General features: G+C 44.2%; 1 protein-coding gene across 1 annotated transcript; it reads right to left on the minus strand.

Annotated features, from left to right (window-relative positions):
- Positions 1 to 2607: 2607 nt before the first annotated feature.
- On the minus strand, positions 2608 to 7833 carry LOC127332585 (ent-kaur-16-ene synthase, chloroplastic). Its single transcript, XM_051358898.2, has 14 exons — positions 7406 to 7833; positions 7005 to 7054; positions 6635 to 6920; positions 6359 to 6539; positions 5936 to 6153; positions 5732 to 5852; positions 5329 to 5426; positions 5033 to 5247; positions 4843 to 4955; positions 4660 to 4755; positions 4372 to 4587; positions 4130 to 4271; positions 3812 to 4057; positions 2608 to 3102 (listed from the first exon to the last, which is right to left on the minus strand). The coding sequence occupies exons 1-14, from the start codon at positions 7644 to 7646 to the stop codon at positions 2800 to 2802; spliced, it is 2526 nt and encodes an 841-aa protein (XP_051214858.1). The 5' UTR covers positions 7647 to 7833; the 3' UTR covers positions 2608 to 2799.
- Positions 7834 to 25284: the final 17451 nt, after the last annotated feature.

A 25284-nucleotide genomic window follows, 5' to 3' on the forward strand; every position in this document is an offset into this window, starting at 1 on the left:
AAATTCAATGCCACAGCAGTTTTCGAGGAGGCAGTGCCCATAGACAACGGTCAAATCACGCGGAACAATCGAGAAGACAGGGTATCATGACGAAAATGCTGCAATGGTTCTGCTCTGCCACGACATGACCCGACGAAAGAAATGTGTAATGATTTTGGAAATATCATTTCCAAAACCAGGGGGGCATGTGTTATCACCAGAATTTGACCAAGTTTGGAGGTGGGCCACGATCAAGATAAGCTTGAAGGTTATATATGGAGAGAATACGAAGATCGGCCTTATATGCAAAGTTGGGCTATGTTGCCCATTTATCTGTAATATATTAGATCGTATCTTAAGTTAGGAGTTAGAGTTTTACCCGTGCACGGTTAGGTGCACGCCTGAATTAGAAAGTCCCCTGGACTATAAATATGTATCTAGGGTTTATGGAATAAACAACAACACAACGTTCACCCCAAACAAACCAATCTCGGCGCATCGCCAACTCCTTCGTCTCGAGGGTTTCTACCAGGTAAGCGACATGCTGCCTAGATCGCATCTTGCGATCTAGGCAGCACAAGCCCCACGTTGTTCATGCGTTGCTCGTACTGAAGCGCTTTTGATGGCGAGCAACGTAGTTATCATAGATGTGTTAGGGTTAGCATAGTTCTTCGTATAACATGCTTACGTAGTGCAACCCTTGCATGTCTAGCCGCCCTCACGCCTATCTCAGGTGTGGGGGCGGCACCCTGCTTGTTCATTATTTAGTAGATCTGATCCGTTACGATTGCTCCTTGTTATGCAAGGATTAGTTTAATATCTGCAATAGTTAGGCCTTACAAAGGGGGGGAGGATCCAGCGGCACGTAGGGTGGCGTTCGCAAGTCCTAAACAGGATGTTCCGAGGATCAACTTCATGTTGGTTTTTAGGCCTTGTTTAGGATCGGCTTACGATCACCGTGCGTGGCCGCGAGGCCCAACCTGGAGTAGGATGATCCGATTATGCGGTGAAAACCCTAAATCGTCGTAGATCTAATTAGCTTTATCTTGATCAAGCAGGATCACCATATTCGTGCACCCCGTACGAATCATGGGTGGATCGGCTCTTTGAGCCGATTCACAGGATAACCTGAGAGCCGATCGAGGCTCTTATTTAATGTTTACGTGTATGCCATGCAGGAAACTAAGCGAGGCATCCCCATCACCTTCCTGACCAGGTATAGGTCAGGTGGCACGCCCTTGCACTTCGCATCGCCGCGTGTGACCAGAAGAGCATTGCGGGCCGTCGCTCGGAGGGGTCTCAGCCAGCCGCAGCTCTAGGCTCTTCCCGGCTCTACCGTGTTGACAGGCCGCTGCCCGCCGGTGGGTTTTGGCAGTCAACACGACCGCATCAATTTCTCATGCCCTTCAATCCTTTCTCTCCACAACTTCTGTCTACCGAACACCGATCCACCAAATTTTAGCCTCTTAACGGCGCGGTATGCTAATAGTAGCGCTATGTTCTCCTCTTCCTCTTGATCATACTCGTCATCCGATGAATCGTATGATGAACTCTACAAACATATGTATGAAATTACTTAACTATTGTAGCTAATTGGCGAGTAAAAATAGAGGCCGGCCGGCGGAGGCGCATACCTTGTGAGCAAATGGGCGAGCACCATGGGCGCGCCATATTGCTAGCGAGCTCAAAGACGATGACGACGACATGTCGACGGCGGCGTGGAGGAGAACGCGACGCCGGCGGGAAGGGGGACGCGGAGGAGGAGCGCCGACTGTAGCCCGTCGCTGGCGGCCGCGCGAGCGCCACAGTGCGACGGAGCGGCCGCTGCTGCCAGGAGGGTGTGCGGGCGAGGCGGATCTACGCCGCGGCGGCGCGCAGCAAAGCGGGGGCGGCGACGGATTCGACCGGCGGCGGCAGGATTTCGCGCCGGCGGTAGGTGGGGAAATGAAGGCGCGGGCGCTGGCAGGGGAAATTTCCAGCCGTTGGCTTTTCGCGCGGGCGCGGAGCGTTGCCGCGCGCTGTAGCCGACGCGGCATATATGCCGCTCCGGTTTGTGCAAAACGCCGCGCGCCCTAAATTTTTTACAGCGCCGCGCCGTTTACCGCGCCTGCTGGAGCGCCTGATTCCCTCGCACGCGCGGTATAGTGGCCGTTTTTTTGCAGCGCGCATATATAGCGCGCCTGCTGGAGATGCTCTAACCGACGAAAATGCTAACTGTTGAAAATGACTAACTAACAGCTAGTAACGCCTAACTCTCAGCTCTGACCGAACTGATTTTCTCTGAAAAAACTTGATCAGCAACTGGTTATCTGAAGCTAGCAAGCATTCGCCATTGACTCTACTAGGATGGACTTTGCGCTTGCATACAAACTATAAAACTGAATACGACCAGCCACGGTGAGCAGCTGAGCACAAAGACAGGGTTAGGCCATCAAATCCAGATATGCCCATCAATTGTTACTTGTTAGACATATCACAGTGTTAGTCTTACAGATCAGTTCTAGCCAAACGTTGCAAGTCAATGGGCTATCTAATCTGCCGAGGAGAGAACGCTGATGTGAGTATCTGACGATTAGCCTGGAGCTACCACAGGACCTTTGGAACAGGCCATAAGATTTCCATCTTGATGCTTGCCGCGCGCCACTGGTGAGTGAACAATGAACTGTCACTCTCACAACACAAGCAGGCCTTTTACAACCTCCAGCCTCAATCTTTACACCACCCACTTACAGCATCAAAGGTTAACCGCAGCTTCCTCTGCTGCTCCATATCATCAACACACGAAATCATATGTTTCTGATAACAGACAAAGATGGATTGTTAACTCGAGAGTTTGAGCGGCTCGTTGATAACTGCATCCACCGCGCTGGCCATTTCCTTGGGCGAGCTGAACCCATCTGTCTGGAAGTAGAACAGGTGAAGTATCTTGCACATCTTCCAGAACAGCTCCTTGCATGCCCTAGGGACGACCGTGTCTTCCTTGAGGACCAGTCTTAGCAAGTCTCGCCTAGAAGCGACTATGTTCTTCTGTATCGCCTCCTTAGCCCCTTCTACGGACATCAAACCACCACTGTGAAGAACAAGCAGCGAAACGCTATTCAGTTTCCCTTCACTGCCCTCCCTCTGTGACATAAGATTGCAAATTTGTCAGTCATCCGATGGCGACAATTAAAATTTACAGGTTTTAGCTGCATGACATTGAACTTACCAAATACTTAAAATGGGATACAAAAATAGCTAAATTCTCTGGAAAAGAACATCGTATACTTAAAAAGATTTTCATTTAACATACTACCTCTGGCCATAAAAGGATGTTGCAAGTTTGTCTAAATTTAGATGTATCTAGACACTCTTTAGTGTATAGATACGTCTGAATTTAGAAAAATCTCCAACGTCCTTTTATGGACAGAGGTAGTACAGCTCTATTATTCTACAACTCTAAATTTACTATTCTACAACTAGAAACAACAGAGCTGATTAGCATTCTCTAAAAGAGAGGTATAATGGCAAACTACAAAAATAAGCACTGCACATCTCTTTTTCTTTGAATGGTATTGATTTCTAGCCTCCAGGCGCATAAGAAAGCGCTGTTTAACATTGATTTTCGACTTTTGTGAGAATTCATAGTCCTAGATAATCAATATAGGGCCTGTAAGTAAATGGAAAAAATAATCTGATCACAGAGAGAATATTAATTTACATGATGGTGTGCAAAATCATATAGGTAAGATTAGAAAGATCGATATTTTAAGCAGCTATACGAAATCTTGAAGACATGGATGGGAATGGGATCTGCAAGACACAAAAACTGTGCACAAACAGGCCCACATACCTCAAAACCTTGGATGTCATTCAGGAGACGGCCGCAAGTGCTCATTGCCCTAAATAGCTCACTGTGCTCTTGATCTTTGACAACACACTCTGAGATCTTCTCCCCGATAAAATACAATGCTGGGAGCACAATGGGGCCAAGTGCGAATGAAACAACTCCATTTGTCATATATTCTTCCACCGTTGGCACATATTGAGTAATCTGCCATTTTGTCTCAGTCATCATAGACCTCAATAATTGTAGCCACTGCAAACCAGTTTCACCCTGTCAATACTGAACATGACGCAACTAAGAACCAGGGGGGCACATGAGACTCACAGTTTCTATCAGGTGATTTCTAACACAGCGGTTTTGGACTGCAGAAGCCATCGATCCAAGCTGGTTCACCGTGGTATAGAGAGCACAAAATACAATTTTTACTTGCTCAGAATAGAAGTCATCTTTGTGGTGCTCATCCCACCTAAGGCAAGCATTCGCAGAACAGGGAAAGTGAATTAATAGCAAAGATAGAAGCACTTTTGAGAAAGTGCAGACAAAGACATCAAGTTAGAGAATTGTACTTCTCAACTAATGCGATGAGGTTTTCCAGCTCTTCTTTTGATCCTCCAATATCGAAGAAGTCGTCAACAACAGTTGTGAGCACAGCATTTTTGGCCCATGACATACGAGCATCAGACAGTTCAGGAGGAAATATCGTGGCAGCAGCAGAGAGATAACAATATGTTAACTTCTGTCGCGCGAATTGCAGTTGGTCCAACTTGTTCTCTTTCACCCAACTGTAACAACAAATTTCAAAAAATATTCTCTTACAAAGGAATTTTATATTAAAAGAAAGCAAAAAAGGTTACCTGTCAAGATGTTGGAGTTCATCCCGGTAAATAGTTTGAGAAAAGGTGAAATCTTCAACAGCCAAAGACAAAAGTTCTTGGTTGACACGAGATGGCCTTATTCAGCAAAATGTTTGACACTTAGTATGACATCTAAGCAATACGATTTTAAGGACTATTATTTTAAAATAAATAAAATCTTACAAGTATTCTGTATTCAGCATGTGAGAATCCCTAGCATCAAAATGTTCGATGTTCCTCTTGTGCTCTAGACGTTCCAGTGTGGCATAGAAAGGAAACTTAAGAGCATACTCCACCTGAAACTCTAAAAGCATAGAATTAAACATAACTGAACTGCTAAGTGAAATGACAAATTTCAATTCCATGCAGGCACCTCTGCATAGGTCGAGATTCTTGGGAACCCATCAGATAACAGCTTTTGCGTCAATAAGCTGCCAGACCAGGAGCCTAAGTTATCTAGGATCAGTTCATCTTCGGATACAATGACTTTTGAAGCCCTGTACAATTCCAATATAGATTTTGTATCATTTAAATATCCTTGAAGTGAATCATGGAAAGCGGAAGCTTCAGCAATATGAGACAGTTCATCTGCGCCAGAATAGAACTAGTGAGTTAGACTGTTAACTCAAGATTAATCATAACATTGACGTGAAATTCCTGCCTAGGTACCTGAGGATACATCATATCCATTCATCCGTAGGAGTCGAAACGCCATTGCGCATGTTGCTACATCTAGCATGATCTCCTCGTCCCTTTGTAACCAAAAACTGCAAACAGGACATGCCAAGTTTACAAGTTACTAAAAAAAAGGTAACCCTCCATTTCAAAATATAAGATGTATTTAGTTTTGTTAAGACAAGGATCTGACCAACATTTACGCCATTAATGCATGAAGTATGTGATATGAAACTGCATTTGTATGTAGGTACTTTTGAATATGAATCTAGTGACATCTCACATAAGTTGCATATTAATAGCAATTGTTGGTCAAATCCATATCTTAAAATAAATTAAAGTATGCCTAATATTTTGAAATTGGGGAAATATTAAATCTGGTATTCATGGTCATTACCTGTATGTCATGTCTAGGATGCCCTTTATCTCAGTAGAAAAATGGTGAGAAATTCCGATCTTTTCAAGCGAATCCACCATTGCCAGCTGGCAATGTATATTTAGTGGGTATACTGTTGGTACTGCAAAAAGTTTATTGCCGTTAATTATTTAGCGACAGTTTAAACCTTGCTGAGTCTTTACAAGGAAAGGTACAGATACCCACCTGCACTACCAAATTTACTGACAAGCAAATTTAGGTACCCGAGGGCTTTATCATCATAGTTGTGGATTAATGCAGCAGCAGTTGTGGAAGGGGAGTTGAACAATGATCCATTCTTCCTCTGGAACTTCATAACTTCATTCCAGTCTAGCAGGTTTCCTAACCCTTCAGCAACATAGGCCATATATGCTTCTCTGCCACATGATTTCTTCCCATCCTGCCTGAATTAGTCAAGTATGAGGATTTTCATGTATTTACCGCAGGTGATGCTCCAAATCTGGTAGCTAATTCCATTGGTAAGCATAAGACAAATATGAATGACATGATCATCTCATACATATTACGTACTAACTTCGTAAACAAGTTCTCTCTAATGTACAGCCGGGAAGGAAATGCAATGCCATGTATTCTTTTCTGTTGACCAACCTTTTCACTTCGATGTCCCAGAGGTGTAGAACCCAATCAATATCAGTCTGTCTAACAGGAAACTGCAAGCCCATCGCAATGGCAAGCCTAAGCATACCAGGAAAGATGACATTGAAGCCTATAGGAGCCGCAATCTGCTCATCCATAGCAATGGAGAAATTCCTTCCAATAAAATGTAGCCCTGTACAGTATCATTTTCATTGCATTAAGGCGTTTCAGTTCTTCAAAACAAACATAGCAGAACTACAGTAACAAGTAATGTGTATTTGTCTATACCTCTCCTCATGTGCTCGTGGCCAACATTCCATTTCTTAAGTGCAAGAACACATGCCAATGTAGATGAGAGAATGTCCTTGTTGGCTGATGATCCAAACTCGTTGATACCCCAGGATCCATCATCCTGTTGGTTGAGCAATATCCATTCAACACACTGGGGAAAGCATGGAGCCCCAGGGGAGCCCGGCAAGGGCACCATAGCCACCCACGCCGTGTCATAAGAAGATGGCGATAATTCAACTTGCCGGAGCTGCTTCTTTATTCTAGCATCCCGTCCATCTGTATGCTGCACTTATTTTCAGTGATAACAGTTAATTAGACAGAAGACAGAACCCTCAAATATAATACTAACCAGCAGCGAGGCTCATACCACGTTTTGCAGGCCTGTGTTTTCTCCTACCAGCCTTGTCTCGACACATGCTGTTGAAAGGAAGGAGATCACAAATCTGAATACGCACATGGTGCCACTCAGACACACAGGGACAAACAGCAATTTAAAAATTTCTCATGCCTGCTTTCAATCAGGTGGAGGTGCAGGCATTCAGGAGCCAGGAGCTCCGCTAAAATAAGACTTTAATACGTATGTTATGTTCTCTGCTTTTGTTTAGCTGAAATAGGAATGGTATTACGAGCCTTTTCAGCCAGCATATTTTTGGTAAAAAACAGCTATATGCAAAATTAATTATGTGCCAGCAGCGAAAATTAATTGGATTACGTCAAACCAATCTGAAATCTTGGAATCGGAACAATACTTGAGGCAGGGATCCTTACCAGAAGATGGAGGAATCCCGGCGCGAGTCGAGTGGAGTGCCGGAGGACGGTGACGGGTACGGCTGAAGGATCCGAGGCGGCGTGGCTCGACATTCCCCGCGGCACGGGCGAGCGTGAGGCGGCGATGACAACCGGAGGGGAACGTTGGCGCGAGCAGTGGAGCCGCCGGGAGGAGGAGGAGGGTGTGGCGAGGAGGCGCCGGGAGGACGGAACAGACACCGGAAACTTTTGGCTGCGACATGGAGAGAGACGAAACGATCGCTCGGTGCCACGGGCGCGGGCTCTGCCGCCGGAATGGCGAAGGTAGGGTTTACAGCGGCGGCATCGCCGTCGTTGGGAAGGAGCGGGAGAGAGATGGGGCGGCGGAAAGGGGAAAGGCACCAAATCGGGGTAGGACGGAGCAGAACTACAAACTGACACAGCTTTTATTTTGTTTGGCAACGGAGATGGTTTGGCGAATATGTACTCCCTCTCCTGCTCATAAATCATACTAATACGCTGGGTATAATTTTATTATTTTGTAAACGTCAATTTTTATAAAGTATGACTAAGAATACAGTAAATAATATGAATACCTACACTACCAAATGCATATAATATGAAATATTATTTTATAATGATTCTAATGATATCAATTTGACATTGTCTATTTTCACATTTTTATCAATATACATGATCAAACATATTTTCAGCCTAAGTGTGCACTTTTTGAGAGACAGAGAGAGGTCGTGCAAAAAAAATTACGTCATCGTACTTTGGAATTTAGATTTTTTAATAAACCACGACATACGAAGAACTCTACGTTCAAAATTGGAATGCATGTCATTGCAGCTACACTTAAAAAAAAACACATATGGTTGTGGAAAAATATTAAGAGTTTGGTCCACCACGGGGGAAATCGGATGCCCTCGCGATGATCTCGAGAGTCTAATCGTTATAGAACAAAACAAAAAGTACTGTAGAGGAAAAAGGGCCCCCTCCCCATCGTTGGATGTGATTAAAACTCGTGATCTAGGACGTTTGATCCTCACCCTACCTATGCAACCTTTTTTGTTTGTTTGAAACACTTTTGTTGCATTTCTTCCCGCGCATTTACGGAGATGACGTAGGGTCATCACCAAAAGAGGATGTCGTCACGTGAGGTGCGTCTTTGCGCAAGGGTGAGGTAGTGAGCACAACACAAAGCGCTGGAGGAGAAGCTAGCTAGCTACGCATATATGGTACCATACGGGAGGCAGCAGACAACTTTTGCTGATCGGTCAAAATACAAGTATGATTTACCATAAAAAGTTCCGCAAACACTTTTTTTTATGTGTGTATGCACACCTTTGCAACATTCTTCTTCTTTGCATGTCAGATATGTGCAAATATTTTGCAGTATTCTTAACTTACTATATGTAAAAAAAGACATTAGAAACCATGCAACACTTCGAACACACTCATGCAACAAGATTTCTACATATGCAGTAGATCTCCATTGGCCATGATAAACCATCGAAATTTGGGGTGTCTGGTCATCGCAATAATAGACTCACACATGCAACATTTTTTTTGTATGTAAGCAACATCATCTCAATATTATTTTACATGAAAAAATATTTCAACATTTTAGAATACACCAATAAATTATGCACACAACAAATTCGTAGTACTTGCAGAAAATCATCGAGAAATTTGAGCGCAATATATGCACGAAAAATAATCTATGCATACAACTTTGCGGCAGAAAACCAAAATTTGCAATAGAGACAATAATCATTACAACATGTCACGTGTGTACGAAGCAAACAGTATGCTCGTGTCCAGGCAACATACACAACATAATTTCATCTGTGCATTCACTCCCATCGTTAAATTAGAGGCACCGACTTCACCGGTTTTCAGTCGCAGGCAACGTTCAACAAAGCCTCGCGGTCGCAGAATTGATTCCACGCAAATCTTGACTCCTTGTCAATTTCGATGTTGCATATTTAGAGCTTTATCTCATGCTCTACCAAAGGTTGTATATGCGTCATTTCGATGCAGATGCCCGGGGTTTCAACCTCCTTTTAGGACAAGAAATCTCATGCGCACATCGCAAGCAAATGAAGAACGAACCCGTGGACTTCTAGGGACTAGGGTGTACCTGAACAAAGAAGAGGAATTAGAGGACCCAAGGGAAGAAAACAAGTAATTCACATGTTCGAAGGATCGACCTAATTCTTACGTTTGGCCTAGTTTTTAGAAGAATATAGTTTTATTAGATTTGTCAATAAAAAATATGCTCTTACGGATCTATAATGAATGTCGTATGCTTATTATGGACCGGAGGGAGGGGTACTGTATAAAATCAATGTTGCAGATATTAGCATATCTTTATACAAAACTCTGTGAGACATATATAGCCATAAATTAAAGGCTAATTTATACTAGCATATCTTTATACTTGGACATGTACGCAGAAAGGGCAGCAGGGCATGAAGATTCGGCTACAGGGCTAGCAGCAGAAGCAGACAGAACAAGGCGGGTAGCAAGAAAAACAAATGGCAAGAGCTGGCGGCACTGCTCTCTGCGCTGGGACACGTGGAGGGTGCGCACTCCCCTCGATCAGCCGGAACCGGGCGGATCGAATCGGTCTCATTTTATATTACACGGTTTATTATAAAATTAAAATATGCGGTGTGTCGTACCCTGATACAACAAGCCTGCGAATATAGAAGAGTAAAGTCTGAAATAAACCTTACACTCATAGAGGATGCCTAGATTAAACCTTGAACTCCTAATCCCGAAAATCACCACCCTAAACTTACCATTCCCAGTCTAACGTTGAATTTATGTCGGTCCCAAACGGTAGGATCGCTGACTTTGGCACTCGTTGTCTAATTTCATGTCGCTGCTATCTATGGCGCGTGTGTCATATCCTGATAAAAGGCCAGGACATACGGCCGCGCTCGTAGAATATGCCGATGATGTCTTATCTTCGGTGCTTAACTCTCTGCATGCTCTTAGCACTTTGATGCTCGTGCTAGTTAAAATTTCTTCTTATGTTTTCTTCAATACTGGAGTTCAGGCCAGAGTATGTTCTGAATTTAGGAGATACACTAGCCATGAGCCGACGATCCTATGCAGCTTCACATTCTTGCGATGTCGTCCTGTTTCTCGAAGGCCGAGGCCTCCTCGAGCGCCATTACGGAGCTAACGGCATCTCCAGCGAGTCGATCCAAATCGGCGACCTAAATATTTCGTTTTTGTCCGTTTGGATCGGCCTGTGGACAAGATGTGTATTGTGGAGGCGGCTGCGCGAATTGTGGTGGTGTCGCTGGCGACGCGTACAGAGAAGGCGGTGGAACCTCATGGCCATCCCACGCTGCCTGTGGTGGCGTGTGCGGCGGTAGCGATGGTGGAGGCTGATGGAATTAGGTACAATTTCCATGATTAATTCCAGAATATAAAACATGATGACAACAACTACTAATATGTGAAACTCGAACATACTAGATGCATTAATCAACATGAGTAGCAGTAGCGCACGGTAAAACATCCATCGCTAAACAGATCGAGATATGTTGCACGTACCGATCTGGTGGAGGTGGCAGTGGGGTGTAGCAGATGATGTCGCAGGAGTAACATTGTTGATGACAACGTTGTTGACGATAGGGATGACGGATCGAAGTAGAAGACATTGAAGACGACGGTAGGCAGCACCGCCCGACTTGGACGGAAGGCGACCTATGATGAAGAGCTTGAGCAGTCGCGCAAAGCGCTTCCCAAAAATCTAAGAAAACCGCCTCCAGCTTCACAGCGGCTGGAGCCACATCCTCCATCTCGTTGCCGTCCTCCTCATCATTGTCCTCGCCGTCCTCATGGGCGAGGTCGTGCGTGCGGGACTAGTGGTGGCGGCAGTGGGAGTGGGGGAGAAAATGTGGGCGCGGCATGGCTTAAGTACAGCTGACTATCAATGCCGACGCAGGAGCTGAGGCCGCACACGCATGAGTTGAGGCGGCAGGCGTATTGGTCAGCGACGGTCTTGATGGCAAATGCTGCTGTCGGTCAGCTGTTAAGGGCCGTCGAGTCGCTTCCAAGTAGACCCACGGCACGCTTGGCCGGACACCACTGGAGGACGTTCCGGGACGGCGCACGCCTGCAGTCTTGCACCAATAACACTACACTTACGGACTGCTTAGCCTACAAAAACTTTACGGACTAATGTGGCCTGAATTGGTTGGCTGAAATTTTGTACCTACCTGAAAAATCGGACCACGTTCCCCTTTCCCACTTTGCATGCAGTGCCACGACCTGAATCCGTAAGCAAATCCCGTAGAAGTTGTCCGTACGTGTAGTGTTACTCGTCTTGCACCGTGGCGTTCTCATCATCTTCCGTCGCAAGTACGTGGTCTAGATGAGCGCGTAATGCAAGTCGGCTTCGAGCTGCAGAGGCAACATATGTACAGCCAGAACATCCTCGTGTGTGCCCGTGCTGTGGTATGCTGGATCAAATGCTCGCCGTTGCTTGCTAAGACCATGGAGAGGAATTAACTGCAGGTTTCCTGTCCAGATTTGTAGAGTCTGCAGTCCCAGGCTCCTAGTTGTTGCCACATCAACAAATCCCGGCGGAAACGAGTGCCATGCAGGGAATGGCCGGGATCCGTGAGTTCAGGGTGCTGATTTCAGGGATTGGAAGTTAAGGGTTTGATCCCAACCACCCCTACAAACTGAAGGTTTAAAACAGACTTTACCCAATATAGAAAGAGGGAGCACCAGTGGGCTGTGGCCTGTGGGCGCAGGGGAGGGCGGGAAGGGGATTTCGCCGGCGCTGGACGGGAGATGCTCCCCGGAACGGATTTTGTCCTCCATGGACGGCGGTCGTTGGCGCCGCAAGCCGAGTCGAGACAGATCCTCCCCGGAACGGATTTTGTTTTGTCCTCCATGCACACACACACAGCGCGCTCCCGCAAGCCGTCGCGCGCGCCTCGTGGATCGGCGGAAGGAAGCAGGCTGCGCGTCGGAACTGCGCCACGTGGGTTGAGATAACCCAGCCAAACGAACCAAAAGTGTACGTTTTGATCAAGTCAGATAGAATTACGAAAAAATCCCAGACTAGAGGGCCGACGTAAAGTGATCGGACAACGTAAAGTGATCGATATTTCCGCGCCGACGCATTTGCGATCCTAATGTAGGCTCGAAATGCATCGACGAGGACATCAAACAAGCCTCCGTGCATTCTTCATGTCCACATTGTATAAAACATGGCCTGATGGCCGCCCACCAGTGGCACAGTAGCCACTACCTCTCCGACCACCTGAAAACTCGTATTTTGCCAATGCCAAACCCTTGCCTGCGATGGACGCCGTCGTCGCCATGGACATCGATGTAGCGACCCCAACTTGAGCCCCCGCCAGCGCAGAGGTCTCTCCAAAGCAGAAGAAGGAGCATAAGTCGAAGGAGAGGGTGGTGCAGACAAAGAAACGCAAGGACCGCCACCGTGCGGGCGAAGAAAGCACATCAAGCTGTCGAAGCTGCCGCTAGGGTTGCCACCGAGATGTCCTTGGAGATGCAGGCTCACCCCAACGCCCAACTCGGGATATCACCGTCTGTGGCTGAGGCCATGCTCACGTTGAAGCGGGAGGCGTTCATCAGCCATGCTTAGGCCTCGTCGACGAGCTCTGTAAGTTCCCAGGCAGCACGACCACCCGTACATCCATCCACGGTCGTCACATCTGCCACCAGTTACACTGAGCCCTCCAGTGCAGGTCTAGGCGCCGCTTTCCCGCCTCTCCGGCTCGCGTTCGTCGTCGCCTGACGACCCGTTCAACGAGGGATTCATCTTGGCCCCTCACCTGGCCTAAACCGCACGCCTGACGGGGATCCGGGAGCCGGCACCTCCTTCAGGAAGGCTCGGGCCATCTCGGTGGAGAACATACCCGTTCCTGCAACATGTTCGAAGAAATTCCACGTCCCCTCTTGATAGCAATGGACCAGGCATGCTCATCCAACCTCGATCCCCTTTATCATGTGCTGCATTCCACTGATGCCCGATGATCTGTAGGCCTACTAAGCCAACAACGTCGAGGCTTGCATGGAGGAGATGATCCATGAAAGCAGCCGTCAACGGCATATAGGAAGCTGCGGGACAAAATGCCTTTCTATATTGTCCAAGGGGCCACAACGCCACGAAGGATGATCTGAAGTGTGAGGAGTTGGCCCTCGCGTTGAGCCAGACCCTGCAAAAGATGATGGCCAAGACACAAGAGGCCCTAGCCAAGAGGGATGAGAAGCGGCGCCGGGAGAAGGAGGTCACCGCCGCCACCTTCATGGACCTCACCAAGCAGGCCATAGTGGCCCAAAAGATGGAGGCCACAGCCAAGTTGGTTGTGGAAGAAAACCGAATCATGTTTGTCGACTTGAGCATCATGGATCCGGAGAGGAAACGAGCCATCATCCATGATGCTTGATCGCCCACATCTATCATATTTATCTTGTGCCCGTTCTGCAGCTTGCCTAGCTTGTACTTATGTGCACTTCGTAATTGACTAAAATTAGGTGAATTTGAACCACCATTTTTAGCGTATGTATGGTATGTTAGTCAATTTGGTTCATAATTGAATCTTTGGCCGAGCGGCCATAAAATGTGTTGGGCCGCTGACAAATTAAACGAAAACTTTTTATGTCTAAAATGTGTCAAACCGTTGGAGATGTCCTAACTAGCCAAGTCGACTATCCATAACGGAACAAGCAGTGCTACGGGACTTATACAAGGAATTGGTTATGCAAACGAAGCAACTAAATATGAAAGTGATTTGAGGCAATTAATGAGTCCATTTTGCCAGACGGTGTATTCCTTTTAAAAAGGTTGACCAATGGGGGAAGATTCCCTTCCTTGGCTATATGTTGTTAAATTGATGATGGGATTTCTTCAGCGGCGGATTTATACACGCTAGATAACACCCCGCTTAATTCAATACCCTTGGGATTCGAACCCGGGTAGGCTGACTGTGCACTCGTAAGCCTTGCCACTTATATAGCACTCAGTTCTCAGCCACTGTCTTCCTTTTGTCGTTTGAAATATATTATTACCCTCTACATATTTCGAGTTAGATCTAATTATATTTATTCATAATCTAAAATATGTTTAGATACACATATATTTAGATAAATCCACGATATACAATTCAGGTCAGAGAAAGTACAGATCTAAAAACGAGACTTGTTTCGGTGTCCCCCCTCCCCTAACCAAAATTTGAAAGGGTAAGTTTTTCCCGGTGCCTTCTTTTTTTAGGCCGCAAAAACCCATATCAAGCCATATATACCCTCGTATAGATATACTAGGTGTACTTAATGTTTCTACCAGCTGATGTGTTCGACGAAATATTTTACCCACGCATGTTTCGGTTTTCAGCGTACACTTTTGTCTGCGCATCTAACTACTGAATAATATAGATTTAAACGGATAGTACGGGCTACTCTAAGACCTATACTCCCTATATAGATTTAAGGGGAGTGGTGTTTTGGAACATGGGAGCATATGCTCCCTATATTTTGAAATGTATCTTACACATATTTTAAATTTCAAAAAAATTGAAACAAAAAATGCGCATGTACATCTTCACGTGCTACGCGCTCACAAAGTCGTTTCATAAAAAATGAACTTATCATGTGATGTGTGTAAAAAAGACAAAATTCAGTGCTGAAAACAATGTTTTTCACAGGATAAGTTTTCTCTTTTTTACATAGGCCACAAAAAATATTATTTTTTCGTGAAACTTGACGCATACACATATATTATGGAGATGTACATGTAGAATTTTTTGTCAAAATTTTTCCACACTTCAAAATATGTTTTGTTGGTAGAGGGAGCATACGCACCCGGGAGCCGAATTGAATTTCCACCAAAGTTTGAATTGGGGGGGGTGGGGGGGGGGGCACAAAGTGTCTAAAAACCAGATGAGTCACCCACTCCAGCCTCCAGACATGGGATTTGATCTCGTAGAAATTACAATAAATATTAGTATACCATTATCGAGAACTACTCACAAAAAGAACCTATCTGAAGATCTACTTTCAGGCTCTCTTTGATCGACCCAACATAGCTAATGCTACAATTCTGTCATATTAAAAATCTCAAAATTTCAGAGCTGCCGCGGAATCAACCCTGCAGCTGCCTGTATGAACAATAATAATAGTTGTCATAACTTTGTTCAAATTTACTTTAGATACTCTCATTTTGGAAAAAAAGAAGGTACTACACCTAATTTGAAACGGAGAGAGTAAGAGCATCTTCACCGGCAGCCCCCAAATAGGCGCCGACAGGGGCGCCAGCACTGCCATATTGGGGCACCGGCAGAGCATCCTCTATTTGGGGATCTGCTCCCACACCGGCGCCCCCAAACCGGCGCCCCCGATAGATTTAGAAAGTTAAATTCAAATTTTGAAAATGATATTCATATGAAGTTCGAACGAAATTTGTACAAATTTAAGAGAATTCAAACTAAAAAACTAAAAAAAACATCTAGCGGCGCTGGGAGTCGAAGGCGCTGAAGTCCAGGTCGTCGCCGTCGCCGCTGGATGACCCGAAGGACCAGCTGTCGGCCTCGTCGGCCTTCTCCTTCTTTGGCGCCGACAACTCTGATGGTCCGGCGAAGTCGAATGATAACGCGTGAAGCACACGTCTGTTGGGAACCCCAAGAGGAAGGTGTGATGCGTACAGCAGCAAGTTTTCCCTCAGCAGAATATTTCCTGTGTATGATTTCTGAAACCAAAAACAGCACAAAATAGGAACTGGCGCTTCGGCATCTCGTTAGTAGGTTAGTGCCGGAAAATGCATATAAATGATGTAAAGTGTGTATAAAACATGTGAGTATTGTCATAAAACTAGCATGGAACATAAGAAATTATGGATACGTTTGAGACGTATCAAGCATCCCCAAGCTTAGTTCCTACTCGCCCTCGAGTAGGTAAACGATAACAAGGATAATTTCTGAAGTGACATGCTATCATAATCTTGATCAATACTATTGTAAAGCATATGAAGTGAATGAAGTGATTCAGAGCAATGGTAAAGACAATGACTAAACAACTGATCATATAGCAAAGACTTTTCATGAATAGTATTTTCAAGACAAGCATCAATAAGACTTGCATAGGAGTTAACTCATAAAGCAATAAATTCTTAGTAGAAAGTTTTGAAGCAACACAAAGAAAGATATAAGTTTCAGCAGTTGCTTTCAACTTCAACATGTATATCTCATGGAAAATTGTCAACACAAAGTAATATGATGAATGCAAATAAGCAAGTATGTAGGAATCAATGCACACAGTTGACACAAGTGTTTGCTTCTAAGATAGAAAGAAGTAGGAAAACTAACTCAACATAAAGTAAAAGAATGGCCCCTTCGCAGAGAGAAGCATGGATCACTATTTTTGTGCTAGAGCTTTTATTTTGAAAACATAGAAACAATTTTGTCAACGGTAGTAATAATTCATATGTGTTATGTATAAGACATCCTATAAGTTGCAAGCCTCATGCATAGAATACCAATAGTGCTCGCACCTTGTCCTAATTAGCTTGGATTTGCATGGATTATCATTGCATAATATATGTTTCAACCAAGTGTCACAAAGGGGTACCTCTATGCCGCCTGTACAAAGGTCCAAGGAGATAGATCGCATTTGATTTCTCGTTTTTGATAAATCTCAACCAAGGACATCCATACCGGGACAACATAGAAAACAGATAATGGGCTCCTCTTTAATGCATAAGCATTCAACAATAGATAATATTCTCATAAGAGATTGAGGATTAGTGTCCAAACTGAAACTTCCACCATGATTCATGGCTTTAGTTAGCGGCCCAATGTTCTTCTCTAAAAATATGCATACTCAAACCATTTGATCATGATAAATCGCCCTTACTTCAGACAAGAAGAACATGCATAGCAACTCACATGATATTCAACAAAGGTATAATAGTTGATGGTGTCCCCAGAAACATGGTTACCGCTCAACAAGCAACTTATAAGAAATAAGATACATAGCAACATATTCAATACCACAATAGTTTTTAAGCTATTTTCCCATGAGCTATGTATTGCAAAGACAAGGAATGAAATTTTAAAGGTAGCACTCAAGTAATTTACTTTGGAATGGCAGAGAAATACCACATAGTAGGTAGGTATGGTGGACACAAATGGCATAAGTTTTGGCTCAAGGTTTTGGATGCACGAGAAGTATTTCCTCTCAGTACAAGGCTTTGGCTAGCAAGGTTGTTTGAAGCAAACACAAGTATGAACCGGTACAGCAAAACTTACATAAGAACATATTGCAAGCATTATAAGACTCTACACTGTCTTCCTTGTTGTTCAAACACTTCACCAGAAAATATCTAGACTCTAGAAAGACCAATCATGCAAACCAAACTTCAACAAGCTCTATGGTAGTTCTTCATTAATAGGTACAAAGTACATGATGCAAGAGCTTAAACATGATCTATTTGAGCACAACAATTGCCAAGTATCAAATTATTCAAGACAATATACCAATTACCACATGAAGCATTTTCTGTTTCCAACCATATAACAATGAACGAAGCAGTTTCAACCTTCGCCATGAACATTAAAAGTAACGCTAAGAACACCAGTGTTCATATGAAACAGCGGAGCGTGTCTTTCTCCCATACAAAGGATGCTAGGATCCGAGTTTATTCAAACAAAGACAAAAATAAAAACAACAGACGCTCCAAGTAAAGCACATAAGATTCGACTGAATAAAAATATAGTTTCACTAGAGGTGACCTGATAAGTTGTCGATGAAGAAGGGGATGCCTGATACGTCCATTTTGCATCACTATTTTATAGCATAATTTGTTGTTATCCATTGATATATTTCATATTTGGAGATGATACTTATGTTATTTCATCTATTTTGCATGTTTCATGATTATTGGAGGATCGCGCACCAGAGTCAGGATTCTGCTGGAAAAAGCGCCGTCAGAATGCAATATTTCGGAAGATCAACAATTGACGGAAATTATATGAAAAATCCTATTTTTCCAGAAGACGAAGGGAGCCAGAAGGGGGAGCCGAGGAGGGCCGCCATGGGCCCACCTCATAGCCGGCGCGGGCCAAGGCCTGGCCGCGCCGCCTTGTGAGGAGGGGGCCCACAGCCCCCTCTGGCCTCCTCTCCTTCGCGTACTTCTTCGTCCCGAAAACCTTGATGGCGTGTATTTCACACGTTCGTTGGGCAACCCCAAGAGGAAGGTATGATGCGCACAGCAGCAAGTTTTCCCTCAGAAAGAAACCAAGGTTTATCGAATCAGGAGGAGCCAAGAAGCACGTTGAAGGTTGATGGCGGCGGGATGTAGTGCGGCGAAACACCAGAGATTCCGGCGCCAACGTGGAACCTGCACAACACAACCAAAGTACTTTGCCCCAACGAAACAGTGAGGTTGTCAATCTCACCGGCTTGCTGTAACAAAGGATTAACCGTATTGTGTGGAAGATGATTGTTTGCAGAAAACGGTAGAAACGATATTGCAAGAGATTGTATTTCAGTAAAGAGAATTGGACCGGGGTCCACAGTTCACTAGAGGTGTCTCTCCCATAAGACAAACAGCATGTTGGGTGAACAAATTACAGTTGGGCAATTGACAAATAAAGAGAGCATGACCATGCACATACATATCATGATGAGTATAGTGAGATTTAATTGGGAATTACGACAAAGTACATAGACCGTCATCCAACTGCATCTATGCCTAAAAAGTCCACCTTCAGGTTATCATCCGAACCCCCTCCAGTATTAAGTTGCTAACAACAGACAATTGCATTAAGTATTGCGCGTAATGTAACTAGTGACTACATCCTTGAACATAGCACTAATGTTTTATCCCTAGTGGCAACAGCACATCCATAACCTTAGTGGTTCTTGTCACTCCTCCAGATTCACAGAGGCATGAACCCACTATCGAGCATAAATACTCCCTCTTGGAGTTACTAGCATCAACTTGGCCAGAGCATCTACTAATAACGGAGAGCATGCAAGATCATAAACAACACATAAGCATAGCTTTGATAATCAACATAACAAGTATTCTCTATTCATCGGATCCCAACAAACGCAACATATAGAATTACAGATAGATGATCTTGATCATGTTAGGCAGCTCACAAGATCCGACAATGATAGCACAATGGGGAGAAGACAACCATCTAGCTACTGCTATGGACCCATAGTCCAGGGGTAGACTACTCACACATCACACCGGAGGCGACCATGGCGGCGTAGAGTCCTCCGGGAGATGATTCCCCTCTCCGGCAGGGTGCCGTAGGCGATCTCCTGGATCCCCTGAGATGGGATCGGCGGCGGCGGCGTCTCTGGAAGGTTTTCCGTATCGTGGTTCTCAGATGCGGGTTTCGTCACGGAGACTTTTTATAGGCGAAAGGGCTGGTCAAGAGGCGGCACGGGGGCCCCACACCACAGGGCCGCGCGGCCAAGGGGGGGGCCGCGCCGCCCTAGGGTGTGGTCCCTCCGTGGCCCCTCTTCGTCTCTCCTTCGGACTTCTGGAAGCTTCGTGAGAAAATAGGCCCCTGGGCTTTGATTTCGTCCAATTCCGAGAATATTTCCTTACTAGGATTTCTGAAACCAAAAACAGCAGTAAAAACAAAGAATCGGCACTTCGGCATCTTGTTAATAGGTTAGTTCCAGAAAATGCACGAATATGACATAAAGTGTGCATAAAACATGTAGATAACATCAATAATGTGGCATGGAACATAAGAAATTATCGATACGTCGGAGACGTATCAGCATCCCCAAGCTTAGTTCTGCTCGTACCGAGCAGGTAAAACGATAACACAGATAATTTCTGGAGTGACATGCCATCATAATCTTGATCATACTATTTGTAAAGCATATGTAGTGAATGCAGCGATCAAAACAATGTATATGACATGAGTAAACAAGTGAATCATATAGCAAAGACTTTTCATGAATAGCACTTCAAGACAAGCATCAATAAGTCTTGCATAAGAGTTAACTCATAAAGCAATAATTCAAAGTAAAGGTATTGAAGCAACACAAAAGAAGATTAAGTTTCAGCGATTGCTTTCAACTTGTAACATGTATATCTCATGGATATTGTCAACATAGAGTAATATAATAAGTGCAATAAGCAAGTATGTAGGAATCAATGCATAGTTCACACAAGTGTTTGCTTCTTGAGGTGGAGAGAAATAGGTGAACTGACTCAACATTGAAAGTAAAAGAATGGTCCTCCATAGAGGAAAAGCATCGATTGCTATATTTGTGCTAGAGCTTTGATTTTGAAAACATAAAGAGAGCATAAAAATAAAGTTTTGAGAGGTGTATGTTGTTGTCAACGAATGGTAGCGGGTACTCTAACCCCCTTGCCAGACAAACCTTCAAAGAGCGGCTCCCATTTTATTTTGTTTTGGGTGGCACTCCTTCCAACCTTTCTTTCACAAACCATGGCTAACCGAATCCTCGGGTGCCTGCCAACAATCTCATACCATGAAGGAGTGCCTTTTTATTTTAGTTTTATTATGATGACACTCCTCCCAACCTTTGCTTACACAAGCCATGGCTAACCGAATCCTTCGGGTGCCGTCCAACAATCACATACCATGGAGGAGTGTCTATTTTTGTTAATTAATTTGGGACTGGGAATCCCATTGCCAGCTCTTTTTGCAAAATTATTGGATAAGCGGATGAAGCCACTAGTCCATTGGTGAAAGTTGCCCAACAAGATTGAAAGATAAACACCACATACTTCCTCATGAGCTATAAAACATTGACACAAATCAGAGGTGATAAATTTTGAATTGTTTAAAGGTAGCACTCAAGCAATTTACTTTGGAATGGCGGAGAAATACCATGTAGTAGGTAGGTATGGTGGACACAAATGGCATAGTGGTTGGCTCAAGTATTTTGGATGCATGAGAAGTATTCCCTCTCGATACAAGGTTTAGGCTAGCAAGGCTTATTTGAAACAAACACAAGGATGAACCGGTGCAGCAAAACTCACATAAAAGACATATTGAAAACATTATAAGACTCTACACCGTCTTCCTTGTTGTTCAAACTCAATACTAGAAATTATCTAGACCTTAGAGAAACCAAATATGCAAACCAAATTTTAGCATGCTCTATGTATTTCTTCATTAATGGGTGCAAAGCATATGATGCAAGAGCTTAATCATGAGCACAACAATTGCCAAGTATCACATTACCCAAGACATTTATAGCAATTACTACATGTATCATTTTCCAATTCCAACCATATAACAATTTAACGAAGGAGAAACTTCGCCATGAATACTATGAGTAGAAACCAAGGACATACTTGTCCATATGCTACAGCGGAGCGTGTATCTCTCCCATAAAGTGAATGCTAGGATCCATTTTATTCAAACAAAACAAAAACAAACCGACGCTCCAAGAAAAAGCACATAAGATGTGATGGAATAAAAATATAGTTTCAGGGGAGGAACCTGATAATGTTGTCGATGAAGAAGGGGATGCCTGGGGCATCCCCAAGCTTAGACGCTTGAGTCTTCTTGATATATGCAGGGGTGAACCACCGGGTGCATCCCCAAGCTTAGAGCTTTCACTCTCCTTGATCATGTTGCATCATACTCCTCTCTTGATCCTTGAAAACTTCCTCCACACCAAACTCGAAACAACTCATTAGAGGGTTAGTGCACAATATAAATTGACATATTCAGAGGTGACACAATCATTCTTAACACTTCTGGACATTGCATAATGCTACTGGACATTAATGGATCAAAGAAATTCATCCAACATAGCGAAAGAGGCAATGCGAAATAAAAGGCAGAATCTGTCAAAACAGAACAGTTCGTATTGACAAATTTTAAAATGGCACCAGACTTGCTCAAATGAAAATGCTCAAATTGAATGAAAGTTGCGTACATATCTGAGGATCATGCACGTAAATTGGCTTAATTTTCTGAGTTACCTACAGGGAGGTGGACCCAGATTCGTGACAGCAAAGAAATCTGGAACTGTGCAGTAATCCAAATCTAGTACTTACTTTTCTATCAACGGCTTAACTTGGCACAACAAAACACAAAACTAAGATAAGGAGAGGTTGCTACAGTAGTAAACAACTTCCAAGATACAAAATAAAAACAAAGTACTGTAGGTAAAAACATGGGTTGTCTCCCATAAGCGCTTTTCTTTAACGCCTTTCAGCTAGGCGCAGAAAGTGTGCATCAAGTATTATCAAAGGATGATACTTCTACAGCGGGGTGTGGGGTTTTCTCAACTAGGCATAGTATATTGGATACATAAGTTTCAGCATCTCCCTTTTCATTAGTCTTAGGCGTGCTATTCTCATCAAACAAATTTTCAGGAACTAGCCAAGCATAGTTATTTTCTAGTGCATCATTCATAGCCAGGAGCTTACATGGTATTGGTGCTTTGATCTCCCTCTATCATCAATATTATTAGTGAATCTTATTCTATCCATATCCATCTTTTCAAGGAGACTAACAAAATTAGTAGGAGAACCAAGCATATTGAATTTAGCAAACACCTTTCTAGCTTCTCTTGCTAAACCACCAAATTCTCTAAGAAGGGTTTCTAATACAAAATCTTTCTTTTCCCCTTCTTCCATATCGCCAAGTGTGAAGAACATGTGTTGGATTATAGGATTAAGATTAACAAATTTAGTTTCCAACAAGCGAACTAAATGTGCAGCAGCAATTTCATAAGTAGGCGCAAGGTCTACCAAGTGTCTATCTTCAAAATTTTCAATAGTACTAACATGATTGAAAAATTCTTCTATATTATTTCTCCCAACTATAGACCCACGTCCTACCGGTATGTCTTTTGTGGTAAAATTAAAAGGAAACATGATGAAATAAGTAAAGTAAATGCAAGTAAACTAATTTTTTTGTGTTTTTGATATAGCAAACAAGATAACAAGTAAAGTAAAACTAGCAACTAATTTTTTTTGTATTTTGATTTAGTGCAGCAAACAAAGTAGTAAATAAAACTAAGCAAGACAAAAACAAAGTAAAGAGATTGAGAAGTGGAGACTCCCCTTACAGCGTGTCTTGATCTCCCCGGCAACGGCGCCAGAAAATATGCTTGATGGCGTGTATTTCACACGTTCGTTGGGCAACCCCAAGAGGAAGGTATGATGCGCACAGCAGCAAGTTTTCCCTCGAGAAAGAAACCAAGGTTTATCGAACCAGGAGGAGCCAAGAAGCACGTTGAAGGTTGATGGCGGCGGGATGTAGTGCGGCGCAACACCAGAGATTCCGGCGCCAACGTGGAACCTGCACAACACAACCAAAGTACTTTGCCCCAACGAAACAGTGAGGTTGTCAATCTCACCGGCTTGCTGTAACAAAGGATTAACCGTATTGTGTGGAAGATGATTGTTTGCAGAAAACAGTAGAACAGTATTGCAGTAGATTGTATTTCAGTAAAGAGAATTGGACCGGGGTCCACAGTTCACTAGAGGTGTCTCTCCCATAAGACAAACAGCATGTTGGGTGAACAAATTACAGTTGGGCAATTGACAAATAAAGAGAGCATGACCATGCACATACATATCATGATGAGTATAGTGAGATTTAATTGGGCATTACGACAAAGTACATAGACCGTCATCCAACCGCATCTATGCCTAAAAAGTCCACCTTCAGGTTATCATCCGAACCCCTCCGGTATAAAGTTGCTAACAACAGACAATTGCATTAAGTATTGCGCGTAATGTAACTAGTGACTACATCCTTGAACATAGCACTAATGTTTTATCCCTAGTGGCAACAGCACATCCATAACCTTAGTGGTTCTTGTCACTCCTCCCGATTCACAGAGGCATGAACCCACTATCGAGCATAAATACTCCCTCTTGGAGTTACTAGCATCAACTTGGCCAGAGCATCTACTAATAACGGAGAGCATGCAAGATCATAAACAACACATAAGCATAGCTTTGATAATCAACATAACAAGTATTCTCTATTCATCGGATCCCAACAAACGCAACATATAGAATTACAGATAGATGATCTTGATCATGTTAGGCAGCTCACAAGATCCGACAATGATAGCACAATGGGGAGAAGACAACCATCTAGCTACTGCTATGGACCCATAGTCCAGGGGTAGACTACTCACACATCACACCGGAGGCGACCATGGCGGCGTAGAGTCCTCCGGGAGATGATTCCCCTCTCCGGCAGGGTGCCGGAGGCGATCTCCTGGATCCCCCGAGATGGGATCGGCGGCGGCGGCGTCTCTGGAAGGTTTTCCGTATCGTGGTTCTCGATCGGGGTTTTCGTCACGGAGACTTTTTATAGGCGAAAGGGCAGGTCAAGAGGCGGCACGGGGGCCCCACACCACAGGGCCGCGCGGCCAAGGGGGGGGGGCCGCGCCGCCCTAGGGTGTGGCCCCTCCGTGGCCCCTCTTCGTCTCTCCTTCGGACTTCTGGAAGCTTCGTGAGAAAATAGGCCCCTGGGCTTTGATTTCGTCCAATTCCGAGAATATTTCCTTACTAGGATTTCTGAAACCAAAAACAGCAGAAAACAGCAACTGGCACTTCGGCATCTTGTTAATAGGTTAGTTCCAGAAAATGCACGAATATGACATAAAGTGTGCATAAAACATGTAGATAACATCAATAATGTGGCATGGAACATAAGAAATTATCGATACGTCGGAGACGTATCAAACCTAAACTCCAGAGGATAGTCGCGAAGAGTCACAGCCGCCTCTGCGGGGCGGAAAACACCAGAGAGAAAAGAGCTCTCCGGCGGGCAGGAATCCGTCGGGGAAATTCCCTCCTGGAGGGGGAAATCGACGCCATCGCCACTGTTCTTCGCAAACAATCATCATCATCCACACTATAC

The sequence above is a fragment of the Lolium perenne genome, chromosome 2 (genome assembly GCF_019359855.2).
Source record: "Lolium perenne isolate Kyuss_39 chromosome 2, Kyuss_2.0, whole genome shotgun sequence".
Lineage (NCBI taxonomy): Eukaryota > Viridiplantae > Streptophyta > Magnoliopsida > Poales > Poaceae > Lolium > Lolium perenne.

Coding starts and splice junctions, on each gene's coding strand:
- LOC127332585 (XM_051358898.2), bottom strand. CDS start 7,646: ATGTCGCAGCCAAAAGTTTCCGGTGTCTGTTCCGTCCTCCCGGCGCCT. Junction 5,853..5,935: donor CAGTAAATTTGGTAGTGCAG/GTGGGTATCTGT, acceptor AACTTTTTGCAG/TACCAACAGTATACCCACTA. Junction 4,756..4,842: donor ATGCTGAATACAGAATACTT/GTAAGATTTTAT, acceptor TTGCTGAATAAG/GCCATCTCGTGTCAACCAAG.